The sequence below is a fragment of the Balearica regulorum genome, chromosome 1 (genome assembly GCF_011004875.1).
Source record: "Balearica regulorum gibbericeps isolate bBalReg1 chromosome 1, bBalReg1.pri, whole genome shotgun sequence".
Taxonomy (NCBI): domain Eukaryota; kingdom Metazoa; phylum Chordata; class Aves; order Gruiformes; family Gruidae; genus Balearica; species Balearica regulorum.
In genome coordinates, this window is record NC_046184.1 from 147,344,699 (window position 1) to 147,364,474 (window position 19,776).

Below are 19,776 nucleotides of genomic sequence, written 5' to 3' on the forward strand. Positions count from 1 at the left end.
ATGCAAATGGCATCCTAACAGCCAAATGACATTCATGCACACCACTGGGACTGAATTTGTAAAAGCCTTGTACAGAGTACAATTAAACTAAAACAAAACACAAGCATTTAATTCATCATAACTAGCATGGCAAGAGCCTCCTCCCCAACACAGTATGCTCTGGCCAGCCTACCTGCACTGGACCGAGATAAGGAGAACCCAATCGTAACTCACAAAGGGCTTTCCGAGTTGTCCGAGTTTCTGTAAGAGTCACGCCAAAAATCACACCATCATTACCTCAGCCATATAAGGAAAAACCCCCACACTTCTAGAAAGAAAATATAACTCAGGAGGGTATCATTGAAAAGAGAAACTCTGTGTTTGAATTGAAGAAATGGTAATGAATGTTCCAGCCCCAGCCTGAAAAGTGTGGGAGCATGGAGCTGGGAGAGCAGTATGCACCTCTGGCTATGTCAGTCCATAGCTCTGCCCACATTTGCTATCACATGCCTGAGAAAACTCAGTGCAGAGAAAGCTATTAGAAAAAAATGTCATTACTTAATATTTATATAGCACTTTCCACCTGGCAATAAAGTAATTTACCAAGAAAAATAAAAACATACAGTGGTGTTCTGTGTGATCAGTAGCTTATGCTTTCAGAGGAAAACAAATCTACTTCATCTTTATTAGAATTAAACTTTAAGGCCTGAATTCACTATACATTATTCACTGTTACATTTTAAATCAGCAGAGAGGTAATCAATCAGCTCATTAGCTCCAAAATGCATTTAACAGTACATTTTGCTAAGTTCCCATATTAAGAAAACCACAGAAAAACCTGGAGCTGTTAACATCTTTTTATCATTGGTTAAGAACTAACAAGTTAGGGCACTGTAATTGTTGCTTTAAAAAAAATAAAAAATAAAAATCCCACCTTGCAGCTTTGCCACCTTGGACTATTCTCTTGCTAATGATGCCCAGTTAATGATTCTCCCTTATTTCAATTAGTCTGTTGAGATCTCTCTGAAATCACTTCCAGCTACAACAGGGCTTCCTTTTTGTGGGTAGCAGCACATGTCAGCTTGGCACAGCTTTCCTTTTTCACAAGTGCAAGATGCTTCCTTGTGTTGATACAGGAAGCTATCAAAAACATACTGTGGGTGGATTTAAGAGCAGATTCCATAGCACTGGCCATCATTAGGATTTCTAGCCAGCAACATTATGGTGATCTGAAAATTAATCTCTTAGGACTACGATCTGAAAAATACAGTTCACATGCTCACTGTGACAGAGCAATTCCTGTATTTCAGGTATGTGGTCTGTCTCTCTCCCTGCAGGATGAGGTGGCACCGCACTGATTTTTATTGCTGGTAAACTCAAACAAGAGACTGCTCTTTATGAGACAAAATGCAAGCACAGGAAAATATGATGGCTGCATCCATTCAGTTCTGGTTTTCTTTTTTTAATGCATAATATAAGTACACAAATTTAAGTGGCATTCATACTCCTGGCAAGTTGCGAACTCGTCCCGTTGGTAACACAAACGTTGGGCATTTTTGAGTCGGGACACCATGGCAGTGAATCACTGGAAAAGTCAGGGATTCATCCTGTCTCCTTTAGTAGTAGGGAGATGAATTTTCAGAGGGAGGTAAATTTTCCTGTTCTCTGAGGTACTGAACATTGAGCAAGGCTGGATATAAGAAAAAGGCAGATAGTTAATCCAAGTAACTCTAGCAGCTCTTTTATATGATACCTCGCTTTTCTGGCTTCTTTATTAATCTTAACTGTTAGAAGAAAAACCAAGTTAAAATGTGTGATATTTAGAGAGCATCTTATGACTTCTATATGTGCTCCCGCAAATACAATTAATACTTCATTTTAAATTAATTTTCCTTAAAGTTTCTCTAGCAGTTTCATATTTCTTCTATGCTCCATTTGCACCTGGTGTTCTCAGATAACTTACATAGCCAAGAGTTAAATAATATTTTGAAAATCAAAAGTAGAATTATGAGGCTCAATAGACCAGTAGTAGTACAGTAAAGACTTGACAAAAATACAAAGACAACTGGACTCTGGAACCAGTCCTATTTTTAACACCTCTATAGCTTCTGTCTAATTAGGTTCATTTTGTGACAAACAAAAACGGGATTAGATCAGCGTTACTGTTGTTATAGCAGCCTAGGTGATTTTACTTGTCAAGCATTTAATCAATTTTTAGTCCTGTACTGGCCTCTCATTTTCAAAGCTCATGGGAGACGACATGCCTTTCTCATGAGCATGAATCATGAAGTTCACCCACGTCAGAGTTAACCTGCAGTGAAATTGCCATCTTTATAAATACTTCACAACATTTAAAAAATGGCGTGCTGTCTAGGAGAGGGAGAGGAAGATCATAGCCCATTCATTCTCCTTGTTTTTTCCTGGAGGGAAATGGGAGAAGTGGAATTCTGTATTTCAGATAACAGAGACTTCATTCCTAACAGATTTCAATGTCACATATTGAAAACATGGTCAGTAAACAACAACTACAAGCCCCTACTTGTTCATATGACAAATATTTCACTGAAAAATGGAGCAACATCAAAAAGCTAGGAAACAAATGGTCATTCTCATCTCTGTCAGTGTTGCAGCTGGTATTCACGGAGGTTTAGATTAATCCATGAGACATTTCTTCAGAGCTTATCCTAGGTGTCAGTTAAGCAAGAAATCTGGCTCCCGATAACCAAAAAGTTTAAAATCGCCTTCAAACCGTGCGTAGAGGCGTCTTATGTCTCTCTTGCTAATTCCTGAAAAATACCGCTCTACTTTTGTTTTGTTGTACACTGTTATGCCTGGTGGAATCGTGGGGTATGATACCAGATGGTCTATGCCGGCTGCTTTCAAGATATACGGAGCATCGTCCTCCAGGGTTTCATGGTGTCCGATCACACTATAGGTGATTTCACAGGGGGCGCAAAGTTCCACATATGTTACCCAATGAATGATGTGGTCACCAAACTGAACATCCAGCCATCGGTGGTTAGGGTCACCCAGATAGCGTACAAAATCCTCGAACTGCAGCCCTTTGGTCTCTGTGCGATTCTTTCTATATTTACGAATAATGCCAGGAGCAATTTCATGCCGGTACCAAGGTTCAAACCGAGGATTGTGCACAAACTTGTCTTTAAATGCAGAAATAAGTCTTTCAAATGGATCTCTAACAATAAAAAACTTGAAGTATAAACTCAGTCTAAACAGAAGAAGGAAAAAAAAGAAAATAAATAAGTACAGAAAGTGCTTAGCAAAGTGTTTAAAGTGCGTTTAGCAAAGACTTACAAAATGGACGTAAACTGACCACAGACACAGCAATATGAGTCTTTCACCACTTGCATAGTCTATTATAGTCATAATCAATAGGACTAGAAATACAATTTCTCTCTTCTTACTAACACTTTTTGTACACAATAAAAGTGGAAATAGTTCATCCTAGTTTTCACATTTTATTCAAACTGGAGAAGCTTAGTTTATCTCAATCCATATAAACAGGAGACAAAAGATGCTGAAAAGATGCTGAAAGCTCCTAGTCAAAGATACTTTTAATGTCATGTGATTAAGCTCAAGAAGCAAAATACACAAAGGTGTGGAAAAAGCAGCTTGGTGCAGCTAAATGCATACAGAGGGCTGCATTTTTCACTGGCAGGCAGTTAGAAAAATCACTGCTTAAGTAAAAAAAAATAAAAATAAATCTGGTACTTTATTTGATGTTTTGCCATGCTTTCAGTAATGGCAGAGAACATTATTTTCATGAGACCACAGTTTTCAACAGAATTTCACATTTTGTTGTGATGCCACTGAACTGTAATGTTCTGTAGTCAGAGACTATTTGTACGAGGAGTAAATTGAAAACAAAGTTTATTTCAGTAAATAGCTGAGAAAGGAGATTTAGAGCCCGATCCTCACAGAAATAAGTGGACGGGCTCTTTCCAGCCTCAACAGGCACTTGGATCAGTCTTCAGGTTTTCCTGAAGTTATTTCTAACCAGGCAAGGCTAGAAGTCAGCAAACGAGATCATCAGATCCACACCATCTCTCTCTTTACATCTAAACTCTCTGATAATTTCTTTCAGAATTCCCAACCAAACCCATGGTATGCATCTCCAGCACAACTCCTGTGGTGGGTTGACTTTAACAACCCAAATCATAATGGCATTCAACTTCAAATACCCTAGCTATGGCTCATCCCCCAGGTGAGCCGTTTATTTCTACGCAGGGCTGTTCACAGTGAGGGAAAACAGATCCATGTTCTCAAGAACGCGGTGACAGTATTTTCTCTTGCACAGTATCAACACAATCAAGTGACCCCATTTCCACAAGCTGAGATAAATGCATTCGTATCGCTGAATGCCACAAACCTTGGACTGAACTCTACTCATAGCTGACACCACATGTATAAGGGGCTGAGTCTTCACAACGGCTTAATACACACAAAAACCATGCAAGCACAAGCTTACAAGTGTCCACTGTCATCTTACATCCTGTTCTCTCCATGCTGCCACCCCTTACAGGGATTATACATGGCATAGGCTCTAGTAGAGATGAGAGCAGACACAGTCAAAAATCTAGCCAAAGTAATTTAGAAGGCCCTACTGTAGAGAAGCATTTTTTCTGCTCTGAGAAGAACCAGAAGCACCGAAACAGGAAGATAGAGTGATTCAGCTGAATGGACAATATTCTCAGGGTAAGGAGCACTAACATTTTAAACTTACCCAGTTCAATCCCAGTAAGTAAATCTGCCTGTAGTGACAACCTTATGTGCAAGTGGTAAGATTTACTACACAAGGCATCAGGGTGGACATTCCAACTCCCTTCTGAAGGTCAACTATGTAACAACCAGGTATGCACAGAACTACAGAAATCCTATATCCAGAGGGGGTCATTTGGCTCACCTATCTCTATCACCAACTACACTGGTGTTCTCCTTGAAAGCCTGTAGCGAGGTAGGCACAGCAACCTCTAAGTAACAGGATACTGCTGTAATACCAGTGGTGGAGCAGAAGCCTCGCTATCCTCAATTTCAGATGTAGACTTCAACTGTACTCGACTGCTTGCACCGCCACTGCCTCCAAACTGCTCCTACACCCCCGGGAAGCCCCCTCTTACCGTTTTTTAATTTCAGAGTCACTGAAGGAGGACAAACGTGGAAGGCCATTCTTCTCATGATCATGTACAATATTTTCTGGGATCTCCTCTATGGAAGAAAATGCTCCTAGACAAATCAAGAAGAGAGAGCAAGTGAATCTCTCAAGGGGAAAAAAAACTGAGCACAAGCAAATGTGTGCCTTTGGCTGACAGCTTTTTGTTTTATGTTTCTCTTTTCTGTATTTTTAGCATTTACGGCTACTATGTTTAAAACTGTTAAATGAGGAGAAATTCTGACTGTGAATCTGAAAACTGTTAAAATTCTTTAGGGTATGTGACATCAAGGTCCAAGCCCAAATGGCCTCAAAACTCTCAAAAAAGCACATTACGCAAATTTCATCAGCAGTTATGTCTAAGCCTGTAACTCCCCACCTCAGTGTCCCCATTCTCTTTCCCTCTGCCCACACGCACAAATGGAGGAAGACTTTGAGGATTAACTCCAAAGAAGGAACCAGCTCTTGGCTGAGTTTCTACCACCAACAGAAAATAAATGCTGTGGGCTGCTTTTGGAACTGCTTCAACACAAAACCACTTTGCTGTCAGGATCCATGAAGTTATTTTAATGACTGTACTGTGCTGAAACAAAAATTCCAATCGTACAACACTACACAGATTAAAAAGCACTAAAATTAACAATAGAAAGCCTCCAGATATTCATTTTTGCAAGCACATAAGCTGACAAGAAAAATAATGTCACTAAATTCCGATGCATTTATTTTAAGATCCTGGAAGTTTTTATGACCTTCAGAAACAACTCATGTGGGCCCCTTGGACTTTAGGAGTAAGCCTTCACAGAACAGCATCATTTCAGAGTAACAGCCTGCAACAAGAACAGAGTGCTACAAAACCAGCTCTTTAGGTGAAAGCCTCTATGGCCTTCTCTGTTCCAGAACTGCAGTGAATAATCCACGCCACTCAGCTTCTCATGAGATTTTCTAATTACTTTTTTTTCGGGGGGGGTGGGGGGTGGGGTGGGGTTGTATTTTATGAATTTCAGTTTTCTAATTAGACTTTTTGGTACTCTAGTGAATTACACGTGGACAACATATGTCAGATTAGACAGCCTCAGAAACTGAAACCTTGAATTCATCCAGAGCAGAGATTCAGTACAAGCAGTAGCAGAGTTAGCTCCCCCACAGTGCCACAGCTGTGTTTCTCCATCTTGAACCTCCAAATACCACTTAGGTATTTGGATGTAAAGTATTCTCCCTCAAGTATCAGTCCTGCCTGCTGAAACTACCCAAAGAGGAGAAAGTTAGATGAACCGCAGTGGTAGTCTTCATCAGCAGATACTAGTACACTGGCAGCTCAAGGCAAAAGAGACCAGTGTTTACAGAGCAACAATTTTCTGTCATTATCCAACATGCCAGAACTAGGAAGCTCATGGTGAAAGGTTCCCTGCTGGTAAGACACGAGTTATCGTCCAGTCAATGCAGCCAATACATCCCTGCCTGTCCTGAGCTATTCTTTGCATGTTACCTCTGTTAAGTTCTGCTAAGAGCAGGTACTTCTAATGCACTCATATAGTTTCATATTTAGTACTTTCTTGGAGTGTAGCTTTCATAGGTATTTAAGACACATGCCCATACCTACGTGCACACATATCTTTTCTGGATTTTCAGGTCCCATCGATGTATCAATGTTGAAATTAGTACTAAAGTTTTTAAAGACATACTCCTTGCTACAAAACTTTTGCTGAGGGACACAGTTCCTTTGCTAATTTGTGACTGTTTCCTTCTGGGTGTGCAAACTAGCTCACACAAGGTAGAAAACCCCATGAACACACACAAGTGCAGAGCTGGCTGTTTGCATGGTGCTTCTGAAAAAAGCTGGGTTTACAATGTCGAGGTTTTGTCCACATCTTGGTGAACTATGCCACCTGCAAAACCACAGAAGGAACTCTATGTAGCAAATTCACAGGCCTGATGCACAGACAGGCAAGAGGGTCTCGTGTCAAACAAAGGTAGGTTACATTAAATACGATTAAGTTAAGTGTGCAGGTAGTGGTACAATAGAGAACCCTGAGGAAATGAGTTATTTTTATTGGCATACCAGGCTACTAGAAGAGGATGGTAGGGTACCTATGAACAGGCAGTGTTCACCTTGTAGATCATTATTCAAACACACTAGTCCCTTTACTCCTTCTTTTACAACATACCTTTGTTGACAAAACTATTGCCTTAAGCACCTCAGAGTCTTCATAATGCCTATGGTGGCTCACTGATAGCACATATACAAGATTTCTGCAGTACAGATGAAAGCAGCGGCCAAGTTTTAAGTAGCTTTCTTCATGGCTAAAAAACCCTAGATAAAAGTCAGTGGCCTCAAGTCCGAAATTGTATATTGTTGTTTCCTAGCGAATTGTGACACCTTGTCATTTGCTTGTTTCAATTTCTATAAATTAGTGCTACCCTTTCAAAGACAGCAAATCTACCTACTACATGTATATGAGCACTCTTTCATGACTCAAATCATTTTTGAGTCAAGCAGTAACAATATTTCACAGAAAGAACAGGTGTATTTCCTTTAAAAGTGATGTTTTGAAAGGACTAGAAGCAGCTGTGAAGAATGAAAGGCTGGAATTAAGTATGAGTGCACAGAAAAGCAGAAAGAATCCATTTTTGTGTTGTCCCAGTTGGACCAATTCTGTTCTTTCCTCCTCCTCAAAAAAACCCACACACCCACAGCAGAGTAGATACCATTTAAAACGATCAAGACTTTTTTCCACTGAGTGTTGCCCACTTTTGGCGTCTGACAAAACAGGATCTTGTGCTTGTCACACACAAATATTCGGTCCAAGACGAATTTGGAAACTGCAGTGTGAGAGAGATTTCTCAATGCAGTGTCTCTGCAGACATTCCTGAGAAGCTCAAGTCTTTCCATATGAACCAGGGGTTGATGGATCAGATTTCCAGAAAAAGCTTTTCCAGTTGGCTTTATGAAATGGAGAGGGGAAAGAAAAAAAAAAAGTGCAAGAATTTAGTTTTCAGATCAAATTCTAAACTATAAAAATCCCCAAACTGTGCATCCTAATGACTCCCAGATTCACAATTAAAACATTGTTATGTATTAACTAAAGGAGTAGCACACGGTTTCCTTCCTGTGCTGCTGCTATACACATTGGTTCAACTCTTAAGTCATTACGTAGTAGTAGTAAGTCATTACATAGTCTTACATAGTAAGAGCTTTTTCCATAAAACAATTTAAGTCTGCTGCAGAGGGTCTTATCTGTGTGGATACAACATGCCTAGACCAAATATTGCAACTCCCACAAAGCTTCAATAGCAAGTAAGAAAGCTTCTGAGGGCTTGGGACAGGAATTTCAACAGAAATTAAGCTTTAACCTCTGAGAAGATGGGGCTTAGGGATGCTGATACGACTGGCTGGGAAAGAACAATTTAAGATAGAAATTTTGTGTTGTTTTCTAGCACCTGTAGGCATTCCATTTATCCAAGCTGCAACAGAATTAAGTGGACAAAAATTCACACAATGAGCATCAGCACTTACTGTGGCAAAACAGAGAAGTATGCAGGATTCCTCTCCTCAAAAATGAACTGTTTGCTATGTCTCATTTTTCCGAGACTAAGACAGGAACCATGACCACCTCTGCCTCACGATTAGTGTGGAGAGAGGAAAAATGAGGTTGTCTGATTAACAGGTGATGGGAAATTTTAAATTTCTACTGACAAATCTTCCCCTTTCCACTAATTTATTTACACATTTGGCAATCCCCAATATCAATACAGACTACGGGATGTACAGATTGAGAGCAGCCCTGCAGAGAAGGACTTGGGGATACTGATGAATGAAAAAGTGGGTATGTTCCAGCAATGCATGCTGGCAGCCCAGAAAGCCATCTGCATCCCGGGCTGCATCAAAAGCAGCGTGACCAGCAGGTTGAGGGAGGTGATTCTCTCCCTTCTACTCCACTCTTGTGAGACCCTACCTGGAGTACTGCATCCAGCTCTGGAGTCCTCAGAACAAGAAAGACATGGGCTTGTCGGAGCGAGTCCAGAGGAGGGACACGAAGCTGATCAGAGGGCTGGAGCACCTCTCCTATGAAGACAGGCTGAGAGAGTTGGGGTTGTTCAGCCTGGAGAAGAGAAGGCTCCAGGGAGACTTTATAGCAGCCTTCCAGTACTTAAAGGGGGTTTATAAGAAAGACAGAGAAAGACTTTTTACGAGGGTCTGTAGTGAAAGAAGGTAGGTTTAGATTAGATATAAGGAAGAAGTTTTTTTACGATGAGGGTGGTGAGGCACTGGAACAGGTTGCCCAGAGAAGCTGTGGATGCCCCCTCCCTGGAAGTGTTCAAGGCCAGGCTGGATGGGGCTTTGGGCAACCTGGTCTAGTGAAAGATGTCCCTGCCCATGGCAGATGATCTTCTAATGTTCCTTCCAACCCAAACTATTCTGTGGTTCTATGATTTTAGGTAGAGTATCCAAGCTATACATGAAAAAGGAATGATTTTACTTTTTGTCCTAATCCTCCATAAGAAGAAAAAAAAAATCTCATTCTGCTTTTTCTGTTTGTTCCTCTTCTCCAATATCTCCTGGTCAGAATGTAATCTGAGCAGCCTGACAGATTGCTTATCTGTCAAAACAATTCCTTTTGCCTGCAACCAGGATTAATATTATTGTTCTGCATTTCATGCTGCCGAGAAGTCAAGAGGGAATAGTTTTAGATCCAGAAATCTTATTATTCCCTTCCATACAAGTAAAGGAAGATATTAAAACTCACTACACAGATGTGCCAGCCTTCTACTGAACAAAGTGTTTCTCCCAAGTATTTTGGGGATAGCTAAAATGTCAGGTTTTTTACATACAAAAACAAAGTGTCATGTTTATACAGAAACCTATTTCCATGCTGCATCAAAAAATACTTTAAACATAAGATGACTTACGTAACCAATAGAAAAAAAATTGGCCTTAGCACTCTGTGGAAATAGTCTCATATTTACATTAGCATAAGGGATTTTCAGAGTTTCCTTGTAAATTAGGAAGTACCACATTTGTAATGCTTTATTGCTGAAAGCACAGAACTATGAATCTAAAGGATCAACTGATATTGAATACTACTGTGTTCCTGTTCTACTTTGGAAAAACACTGAGCTGTGAAGTACAAAGAGCACAAAACATGAAAAAGAAATGGAGGTTGATAAAAAGAATCAGAGAGATTGGGCAGAGAACTAAGAGAATAGACAAGACACAGGCTTGCCCTCAAGAACCACAAACCTGATGGCTACGGCAAGACAGAATACAAATAATCCAAAATTGGACCATTATATTAAAAAGGCTAGCAAAAATGACTGTCCTGACTTGATAAAAGAGTACTGTAACAATTTTCTCCTAGAAATGGAAACACATTAAGTTGAATCATTCAGATGAAACAAGACAGCAGGTTACTGTAACAAACTAGCTTTGTGAAGCTAAAATGAATTCTGTTGGCTCTATCTAAATAGAACAGTCTGAATAAATAATTCCTGTCTAGCAATTCCTTTTAACAACAGGAAGCCCTTATTTAATCTCTTATTTTCTCCCACTCTTTTAATACATGTAACCCTTATCTCAACAGTATGCACCTGGAATTCTTCAGGCCAATGTTTTTCCTCTGGCACATGTACCTCCTCCACTTTTGTCACAGCTGTCAGTATCAATGGCTCTTGCTTGGCACCATAGCCTAAAGAAGGAAGAGAGATAAGCGCATTACAGAAGGTGAGGGAGACAGCAACTATTTCTGCTTTACAACTAACACAACTGAACATCACTTTCTGTATTAAGCTTACAAAACATTAGGATTTGTTTCCAAATGGGAGGTACTAGACAAAACATGAGACAGATTATGAATATTTTAAAGGATGTACTCTATGGGAATTTTGGATGCTACTTCAGTTGTGTTTTATCAAAGAACACGTCCATTATCGTTTATTTTGGTCTTTTTTAAACAAACTGTGCAAAGAGACATAGAAATCATAAATCCAAATATCACAATTGGTAGACAATGGAGTGTAACTATATGGACTTGACAAGATGAGATTTTTATTTTTCAATAAACTTCCCAAAGCATGTCCAAATAAAAAACTTAATCTATCAGGTCTCTCACTCCCCTCACATTAGTAGACAGGTTTCTTCTGTTGTAAACACTTAGACATTACCAGAAGAAAAGTGCCATTAGGGACCACCTTTTATTTCTTCGGTGCTCCAAGTAAACACCTCTAACCAACAATAAATACAAGATCTCCTCTTCCTTTACTACAGGACTGATGGCTTTCCTTAGAGACTGCCACAACAAAGGAACAAACTCAACTAATACTCTTGTTCTTTTTTAATGATTTTTAGGGCAGCTAATAGTTTGAGACCAAATTAAAGTATGTAGGGAAGAACCCTTTGCATCTTTTGCAATTGGTATGCTACAGGAAAACTGAAAAATAACACAAGGTTGTAGCTTTACTTTACACAGTGTGGAAAGATCAAAAATAATTCGAAGCAGCTTTCCCTAACAACAAAGCAAAAAGAACATGATTTCTCCCTGAAAATGTATTTCCATCCACATTGGACTACTTTTCCCTTTATATAGTTTCTTCTATGAATAATCTGTCTTCATCTGCATCTACAGTGACTGTTTTATGATTGAGAAAATGTGCGTACTGCCTCTGTCCTTTTCTTAAGGGAGTACTCTACACTGCCTACACTGGATTTTAACAAAGGCACACATGGAAAAGCAAGTTAAAACTGAAAACAATGTAAGCATCCAAGCAACTGGTTACAGTAAATATTGTTGTGCACAAACTTACTTCACAATATCCTGTTGTAAAATCAAAGTAATCTGACTCAGTGAAAGAGCAGTTAAAGTATCTTTCATTATCATTGGGTAAAAGCATGCCTGCAGATGCTACTAGAGATGATGGACAGAAAACTTACTCCTTCTCATTAAGAAGTTCCTATTGCTCATGCACCCAAGACATCAGTAAAAGGCTTAAACAAAAGAACATTGATTCATTGAGCATCTGCTGGCTTTGTTCTAGCTGCTAAGTAGACACATCCAAATAATAAAATACAGCTTGTCAGAAATTTTCCTTAAGTCTAGAAGAGTTCCTCCAGGATTGGCCATCCGTTCAGACTTTCTCCAAAATTCTGTTGGTATATTCAAATTACTTCCCTTCATTAGTCCCAGTACAAACACTGGTATCTCCAACACATACACACACTTAACCACAGTCAAGCCTTTGCAGGACTGGAGCTTAAGAAATTATACAATCTTCTGCTCAGAAAACTATTCAAAGGGGAAGGAAGATTCAGCATAGACAAAAAAAAAAAAAAAAAAAGAGAAAAGTTGCCAAGCCAAGATAATAAAAAGCAAGTAAATGCAAAGGGTGTACTACAGTCATTTTTTTAAAAATACATTTTAATACTCCTCACAAATTATGATGGAAAGAACTACTCAAAGAATACCTGAGCTGGGAAACAAGAGTTGGTATACAATGAAATACTGGAAGATTTAACTACCCAACGTAAGACCAGCTTATTTGCAGATGTACTCGGGCTCAAAAAGAGCAGTGACAAAGGAAAGCTAAATTACCCTACACTTTTCATCTGTAAGACTTGCTGAATAAATCTCCACACAGAGGTATGCTATTTAAAAAGGTACATCTAGTATATTTATCCACTATCAGGTAATTGAAACAAAGGCCGCTAGTGATGTCAGCACTTCAAAAGTTATGCATTTTCTGCATATCTGAGAAAGATGCAGAAATACAGATCTCTTAGGACTGTAAGTCATATCACCTTCACCCTAAACTCTCTGTAGGATGGCTTTGTAACAGTAGCTCCTCAGCAGACAGAAAACAGTAACATGCTGTGTGGTGTCATCAAATGGCTTAAATTCCTCATCAGCTTAATACCATCTGGGCTACTTAAGCTAAGCAAAAGCCTATAAGCTGTTTGTCAGTCAAACAGCAGAGGATAAAACTGAATGCAAGCAGCAGGGCAGAGGTGGCTAGGCTAAGTACACTGCAAATGAAATAAAACTTTCCACAAGTTTTACATAATACTGCAGCCATAGGACAAGCAGTCACAAGAGGACAGAAACTGTATTATGTGAAATGAACTCTTTAATTCCTTATAAATCTCCTTTGTCTTTAAACAAGTAATTGTGCTCTGTTGTTTTGCATGTAACCTACTCCTAGGAGATCAAGATACTGAAATGGAGTGGATTTGAAAAAGCAGACCTCACAAGACAGTACTGCCAAACACAATCCCCTCTGTTCTTAACCACCAAAAAAAAGATGTTAGTTTTGCAGACTTCTACCAAGAAAAGCAAAAACTGAACATCAGCGCTGTCACTTCTGGAAATTTAGTTTTGTTCTCAATCCTACTGAAGAAGTGGTAACATGCCGAGAACTACTTTGCACAAAGACAGTATCTGTATGAAGCATTATTCAATTTTCTGTTTCATATCAAACATTAAAGTTGAACTTACCATCTGGGTCTTTAAAAGTCAACGTGATAAACTTGCTAGCAACCATGAACATGAATATCACCCAAAAGCATGCAGCAAGCAGCAGCCACTGGTGGTGCATGTTGTCAGACATGAGCCATATAAAGTTGTTGCTTCCTGTTTGAAAGAGGAAAGATGGACATATTAATTATTTTTGCTCCAGTTTAGAAAAATACTTTCCATAATATGTTATATGTATATAATATGTATAAATGGCAAAATTCTAATATGTATGTGTGTCAAAACACCCCATAGCAGTAGATTTCACTTCGTACTTTCTGTCCTTTTGGCTGGGTTTTTAACTGGTATTACGGCTGAGGCAATGTAACTGACTGCTACCGAAGGGAGGTTTCACTCCTTCTTCACCTCCATGTACACGTTCCCAGTCCCCTCCTTGTGCTGGCAATAGCACTCTGTCTGACTGCTCAGGGAGACAGCCCAGCAAACCCCCCCATTTTTTAGAAGCGTGGTTTATTTTTTGATTTAACTTTGTGAGATGGCTCATTGTAGGAAAGGAAGGGAGAATGAAGAAAGCTCCCCTCTCGGTGGTAGTTAGTCAGCAGATCAAGCAGTAACAGTATTCTTAGTTATCCCAAGTCAGCTCATGACATGCAACATGGACTCCTTCCCTGCCCAGCCTACATGAATTACAGGCAGGAAGCTACCGAGCCAGAACACTGAGCTTAATATATATTTAAATATTTTGTCAGGTTAATGTATCTCCTTATCTTGTCACTTTTATTGCCAGCAAAGTATCAGTCATAGGTTCTAGAAGATTTTTTTTAATTTCCATCGTGCTAAGCACTATCCAGATAAATAGTAAAAAGGGTTTGCTTGCAGCAGTGCCTACTACCTGTAGCTGCATCCCTTCAGGTAAGCCTTAAAGACAGGACTTTCCCAGGACTGCAGGAAGGGCTACCCAAACAATTAAGACCACCGATTTAATGCACAAAGAAACCACAGGTACTGACTGAATCCAAGCAGAGTGAGGATGAGGATACTGCACAGTATTACAAACACATGGTATCTGCCCTACCTCGCACAGCTTGTAAATTTGCTGGATTGCTCTGAGCATTTCTTAGCTTGATTTTAGAAACCGTAACCCTAATAAATTAATTTTTATGGTTAAAAGTTAAGATGCAATATAAAGAAACCACCTACAAAAACAATTTAAGTCCCAAGCCATTAAGAGAAATGTATATTTTTAAGCTACATCTTTCACTGAATTTCCAACTTCTGATGGGCGATGCACCCAGGGAAGCACTAGGGCTGACACCGAGTATCTGTGAAAGCCCCACTGCAAAATTTAAGCTTCCATAACTTAAAAAAAAAAAAAACCCCAACCCCCCCAAAAAGCCCCACAACAAAAACCTAACAGCAAACATCACTGCTTACCTACCAAAGCCTGAGACTCCTCAGGCTTGAATATTTATCTTGCAAAATAAAGCACCATTGTCTCAGTTGTTGCTGGAGATAAGACATCCTAGGGCCTGAAGTTCAAACATAAGCGAGCATTTCCTTTTGAGGATACATATAACTTCAGAACACTTAACCAAAGAGAACATAACACAAAAATCTCATACAATGAGATCCTCTCAACAATCCTGTGAGGTTTGTGCTTGTAGCCTCGGGAAGAACAAAAAAACCAAAAACACCCACATAACTAGCAATAGGATCAAACCCCGTCCTAAAGTAGCCACACACAACTTCAATGAGAGTCACTTCTGCACAGTTTGTGATCACACTTTCTACACAGCCACTTGAATGAATTTCCAGGGAATAAGAGAGATGACCTCATTCCCAGCTAGGATGCTAAAAACATGCTAGTTAATACTTGTAAGCAAACTTTGTGTCAAGTTTTTCACTCATATTCCAGTATTCCACCTTTTTTGTTGCCACAAAGCTTCAGTAACAGAAGGAAGCCTGTTTTTAACGTGGTTTCAGCACGTCCACCTACAACATCAGTACTACTGCTACAGGTGCTGATCGCTTTTCCAACTAGCTTTTGCCTTCCAGCAATGCAGATGTTTCCAGGAAGGATTCTCACTGTAGCTGACAAGTGAGATGTCTTCAGGGTATGTCAAAAGCCTATGCAGGCAGACAAGCAGTTCAAAACAGATTTGGGACCCTAAGGATGTATGTGAAATGAGCAAAAGGAGGAAAAGAACAGAATATCTCCAATTAAGAAAACAGAATTCATAAATTTTTTAGCTAGGATGGCAGTGTTCGGGCCTATTTTTATTTTCTCAGTGCAATATTTCTCAGTTTGGCTTGAGAGAGGTCCTTTTTTTTTCCTCCTTCTTTTATGATTTCATTTTGAAGTACTTCTCCTACAAACACTTTGCATTTAGGTAAAAACATGCATCAACTGTCTTTTTGACAATTATAGGTGGTGTGACCTCCATAAAGATTATGTTTGTTGTCTCCCATTTTCTGCTGCAATTCCCTAGCTACCAACTGAGCATGCATTGTCCAAGACACATTATTCTTCAACATCCAAAACTGTTGGCCAGGAAGGGCAAATAATAAGGCGTGAATTCTAGAGCACGGACCACTTTCCAGCTAAGCAGTTTAAAAGTTATTCTCATCCGACCATTGCACTAGTGCAAAACTTGCCCTAAGATTCATGCTGAAAACCACCAGGTCTCGTAGGTCCTCATTTTTCAGTGTGCCACAACATCCATCATCTCCCATTTAGAGCACTGAAATTTATCATCTTTGCTTTCAGACATCACAATAATTTGGAAAATTTTCCAACTCTCACAAATGAGAAAAATCCAAAATAAATGTCAGGACACAAAACGTAGCAATGATGTTTTTACTTTTCAGGTAGCTCTGCTAAAACCATGAGAAGCATTCAACATTCAAAATACAATTTAACCTGTCCTCAAGGCAGCAGACTGACAGAAGCTCACAGAGAACTTTCTGCAGAAGGAAAACCTCTTTCTAACCATCAGCTGCAGGCTTTTCAGACACATGACAAATGGTCTGGACCAGACCCTTCTGTCTAACCCAGTACATTTGTTCTACATAAAGAATGATAGAAATGGCCTCCAACATTTGTAGCATCCCTGCTAGTCTGCCCGCTTTTACAATGGTGATGGATGCACACCATTCAGTAAGGATTATTGATCTATATCCCCTTATGTAATTTCTGTATTGGATTTCTAAGAAGTTGTGTTAAATGACCTGGGGAAAGCAGTTTCCACGTACTCTGACCTGAAAAGCAGTAAGCACGCACCAGGACCCTGCTGCCAGATGCTGTGCTCTAGGGATAGAACATCAGACACAGACACCTACGAGCAGTACACTATTCACCTCTGGACTCTGGGACCAGAAAGGGGATAGAATTGCAGTCACATCCCTAACAACAACCACTATTACCCTTCAATATGTCAAAGCGGAGAGGAAAATATTAAGCAGTTTTGTCTACTCCTTTTTTTATGCACACAGCAAATCTGCAAGCATATTCATCAAGGTAACTACATCTATATTAGCAGGTCATTACCTATCTCAAGAAGCAGGATTGTTCAAAATTATATACAGAAATAACTCAACCATTATGCTATGACCAGTAACATTTTTTAAAATAACATGTTTATATTGTTTCCCTTTCTCTAGCTTCTTAATATTTTTATCCTTTTGGCATAGGGTAGTTGCCCTTCCTGTTTAATCTCCAATCTTACTGCATTTCTGTTGCCTCTCCTGTTACTTATTTCTTAGTGAATACATGTACTAGCTTCTGTTTTTTCTCTTTAATAGTTTCCTTCAGCTTCTAAATGTGTCTTTTATTTCTTGCCTAAAACATATTTTGTTTAAAAGTAGAAAAAACAAGAAAGCTGTTGAAGCTTTAGTCCATTTTCTCACAATGAAATACACAGGGATTTTTCAGGTTGCTCCTTCTCCCTTTTATTGCAATTCTACGGCTATTTAGAAGCACAAGATCCCCCAACACACGCACACACACACATCTGTTCCTCTGTCCTTCCCTCACTGGGCTACTTACCCCAAAGGCAAACGGTCACATAACCCTCAGATTAGCCAGATGCCAATTCTGCCTGAGCAAAAATAGGATTGCAAACACGCACACACAAACACAAACCAAAGATCAGGACACAAAGTGTGGCAGGTTTGACTCATGGCCTGCCAGTAACCCGTTACCTGGAAAAACCACTCGTACTTTGGAGAAGACTGCTGCTCTTCATGGGAATGATGGGATGAAGTGCAGAAGATTTAAGCAACATTAAAGCTCAGTGCATGGCCCCTGCTCTGCAGTTTATGCTGCTTGGATAGGGGCTCCTTGGCAGGACAGTCCCTGCACGCATCATGAATGAGAGCAGCACGCCAGTAGACTCAAACTACCAATTGCCTGCCCATCAGCACATGACTAATGATGTAATTTGAAATGGAACTGGTAATGAAGGCCAAACAACAGCTAGCTCGGATACCTAATCCATTTTCCTCGAGCCCTCCTTGTTATCTTATGAGATCTGGACAATTTATTACACTTTTTAAAAAAAAAAAGTACTAAAATCTATCACACACTCCTTTGGTAAGTTGCGTGGTGCTGCTAAATTCTGTAACGGATAACAGGCACTTCTGAAAGCTGGTTCTCTCCTAAGGCTTCCCTCCACCACGACAGCATTATCAGGCCCATGGTTCCTGCAGCCCCCGAGCAGGCACAGTTCACCTGTCAGCAGGAAGGAAACCAACGACGGGGGCAGCAGCCCCTGCAACAGCCGCGTAACCCGCCTCAGCCCGGGACAGGCCCAGCGTGTGCCAGCTCCAGGGCCCCCAGCCTGGGAAGGGGACCCTGCCTCCCCTGCCAGCACACCCTGCCCGCTTGGACAGGCACCAGGTCCAGCCCCACAGGGCACCCCATGCTCTTCACTGCTGGGAACGGCAGCTCTTTCCCCAGCATCGGGGCTTCATTCACTGCCCAACGGGGGCATAAAAACAGAGGGGTCGCCACCAGGAAGATGGGACGCGGCCGTGGTTTGACCGGCGCGGGATGAGCCGAGGCAAAGCTCACCCACCGCCCACAAGCCGGGCTCCGGGCGCACGGACCTGGGCTAAACAGGCGTAAACTTTTCCCGTTGCCGAGGAGAAAGCTGGGCGGGCTTCCCCTCACCCCCGGCAGGTAGAGACAACAGACGCACACAGCGCCAGCTGGCTTCCCCGACCGACCGGCCGGCCGGAGGAGTCTCTCCCCGGGGCTACCGGCCGCCAGGCCTCCTCCCGCAGCCTCGGCCCGGCCCGGCCCCGCCCCGGGTTACCGGCCCTCCCTCGCAGCGCCCCCTCCCCGGCTTACCGGCCCTCCGGCGCCGCTCCCCGCAGCTTCGGCCCCCCGCAGCGGGGCGCCGCTCCTGCCGGGGGGCCGCCTCACTCGGCGGCGCGGCCAGGCGGCCCCGGCTGCTGCTGCTGCATCCCCCCCGCCCGGCTGCGGCGGCAACGGCGGCTCCTCCCGCCCCCGCTCAGCCCCTGCTGCCGCCGCTCGGCCCTGCCGCCGCCGCTGCTGCCTCCATTTCCTCCCGCCGCGGGCAGGCCTCGGCCTCGGCCGCGCCCCTAACCCCGCCGCGGGGAAGGAGAGGAAGGTGAAGGCCTCCGCGGGGACGGCTCTGCTCGGCTCCGAGGAGACGCAGCGCCGCGCCCGGCCGCCCGAAGGCGGGAGGGAGGGAGGAATGGAGGGCGAGCTGCGCTCCCCGCCTCTCCCAGCCCCGCCTCGCCTCAGCCGGCGGGCCGGGCGCGACCCCCGGAGAGGAGGATGCTGCTGCTTCTGGTCGGCCTCAGCCCCCACCTCACCGCCCAGCCCAGCCCCGCTGCAGGCCCCAGTCCCGGGTCCCGGCCCCCCGCCGCCCCCCGGTGGCTTCAAGTTTTCGCAGGGTGGCTGGTGCTTCTCGCCTGGACTCAAGTATATACACTTGTATACGTCCGTTTCTTTTACTGTTAAAAATATCTTTAATAGGTCCCTAATCCTCGTGTTACAGAAAAAGAGGGCTGAAAGTGCGACTCTTGTGCACCTGCAGGACTCCCATAGCCACAAATCCCATCAAAACCAGGTGCTGGTGGTGGGTCTATATTTAACAGTTATTTAAACAACTCCTTTTGGGGACATATCACAGTGTG

At 41.9% G+C, this 19,776-nt stretch overlaps 1 protein-coding gene across 1 annotated transcript; it reads right to left on the bottom strand.

Annotated features, from left to right (window-relative positions):
- Positions 1–609: 609 nt before the first annotated feature.
- On the bottom strand, positions 610–19,423 carry CHST10 (carbohydrate sulfotransferase 10). The gene is made up of 6 exons (XM_075738157.1): positions 18,962–19,423; positions 13,633–13,767; positions 10,736–10,833; positions 7,856–8,090; positions 5,118–5,223; positions 610–3,208 (listed from the first exon to the last, which is right to left on the bottom strand). Exons 2-6 carry the CDS (start codon positions 13,742–13,744, stop codon positions 2,671–2,673), a joined length of 1,089 nt encoding a protein of 362 aa, XP_075594272.1. The 5' UTR covers positions 13,745–13,767; positions 18,962–19,423; the 3' UTR covers positions 610–2,670.
- Between the last annotated feature and the right edge of the window lie 353 nt (positions 19,424–19,776).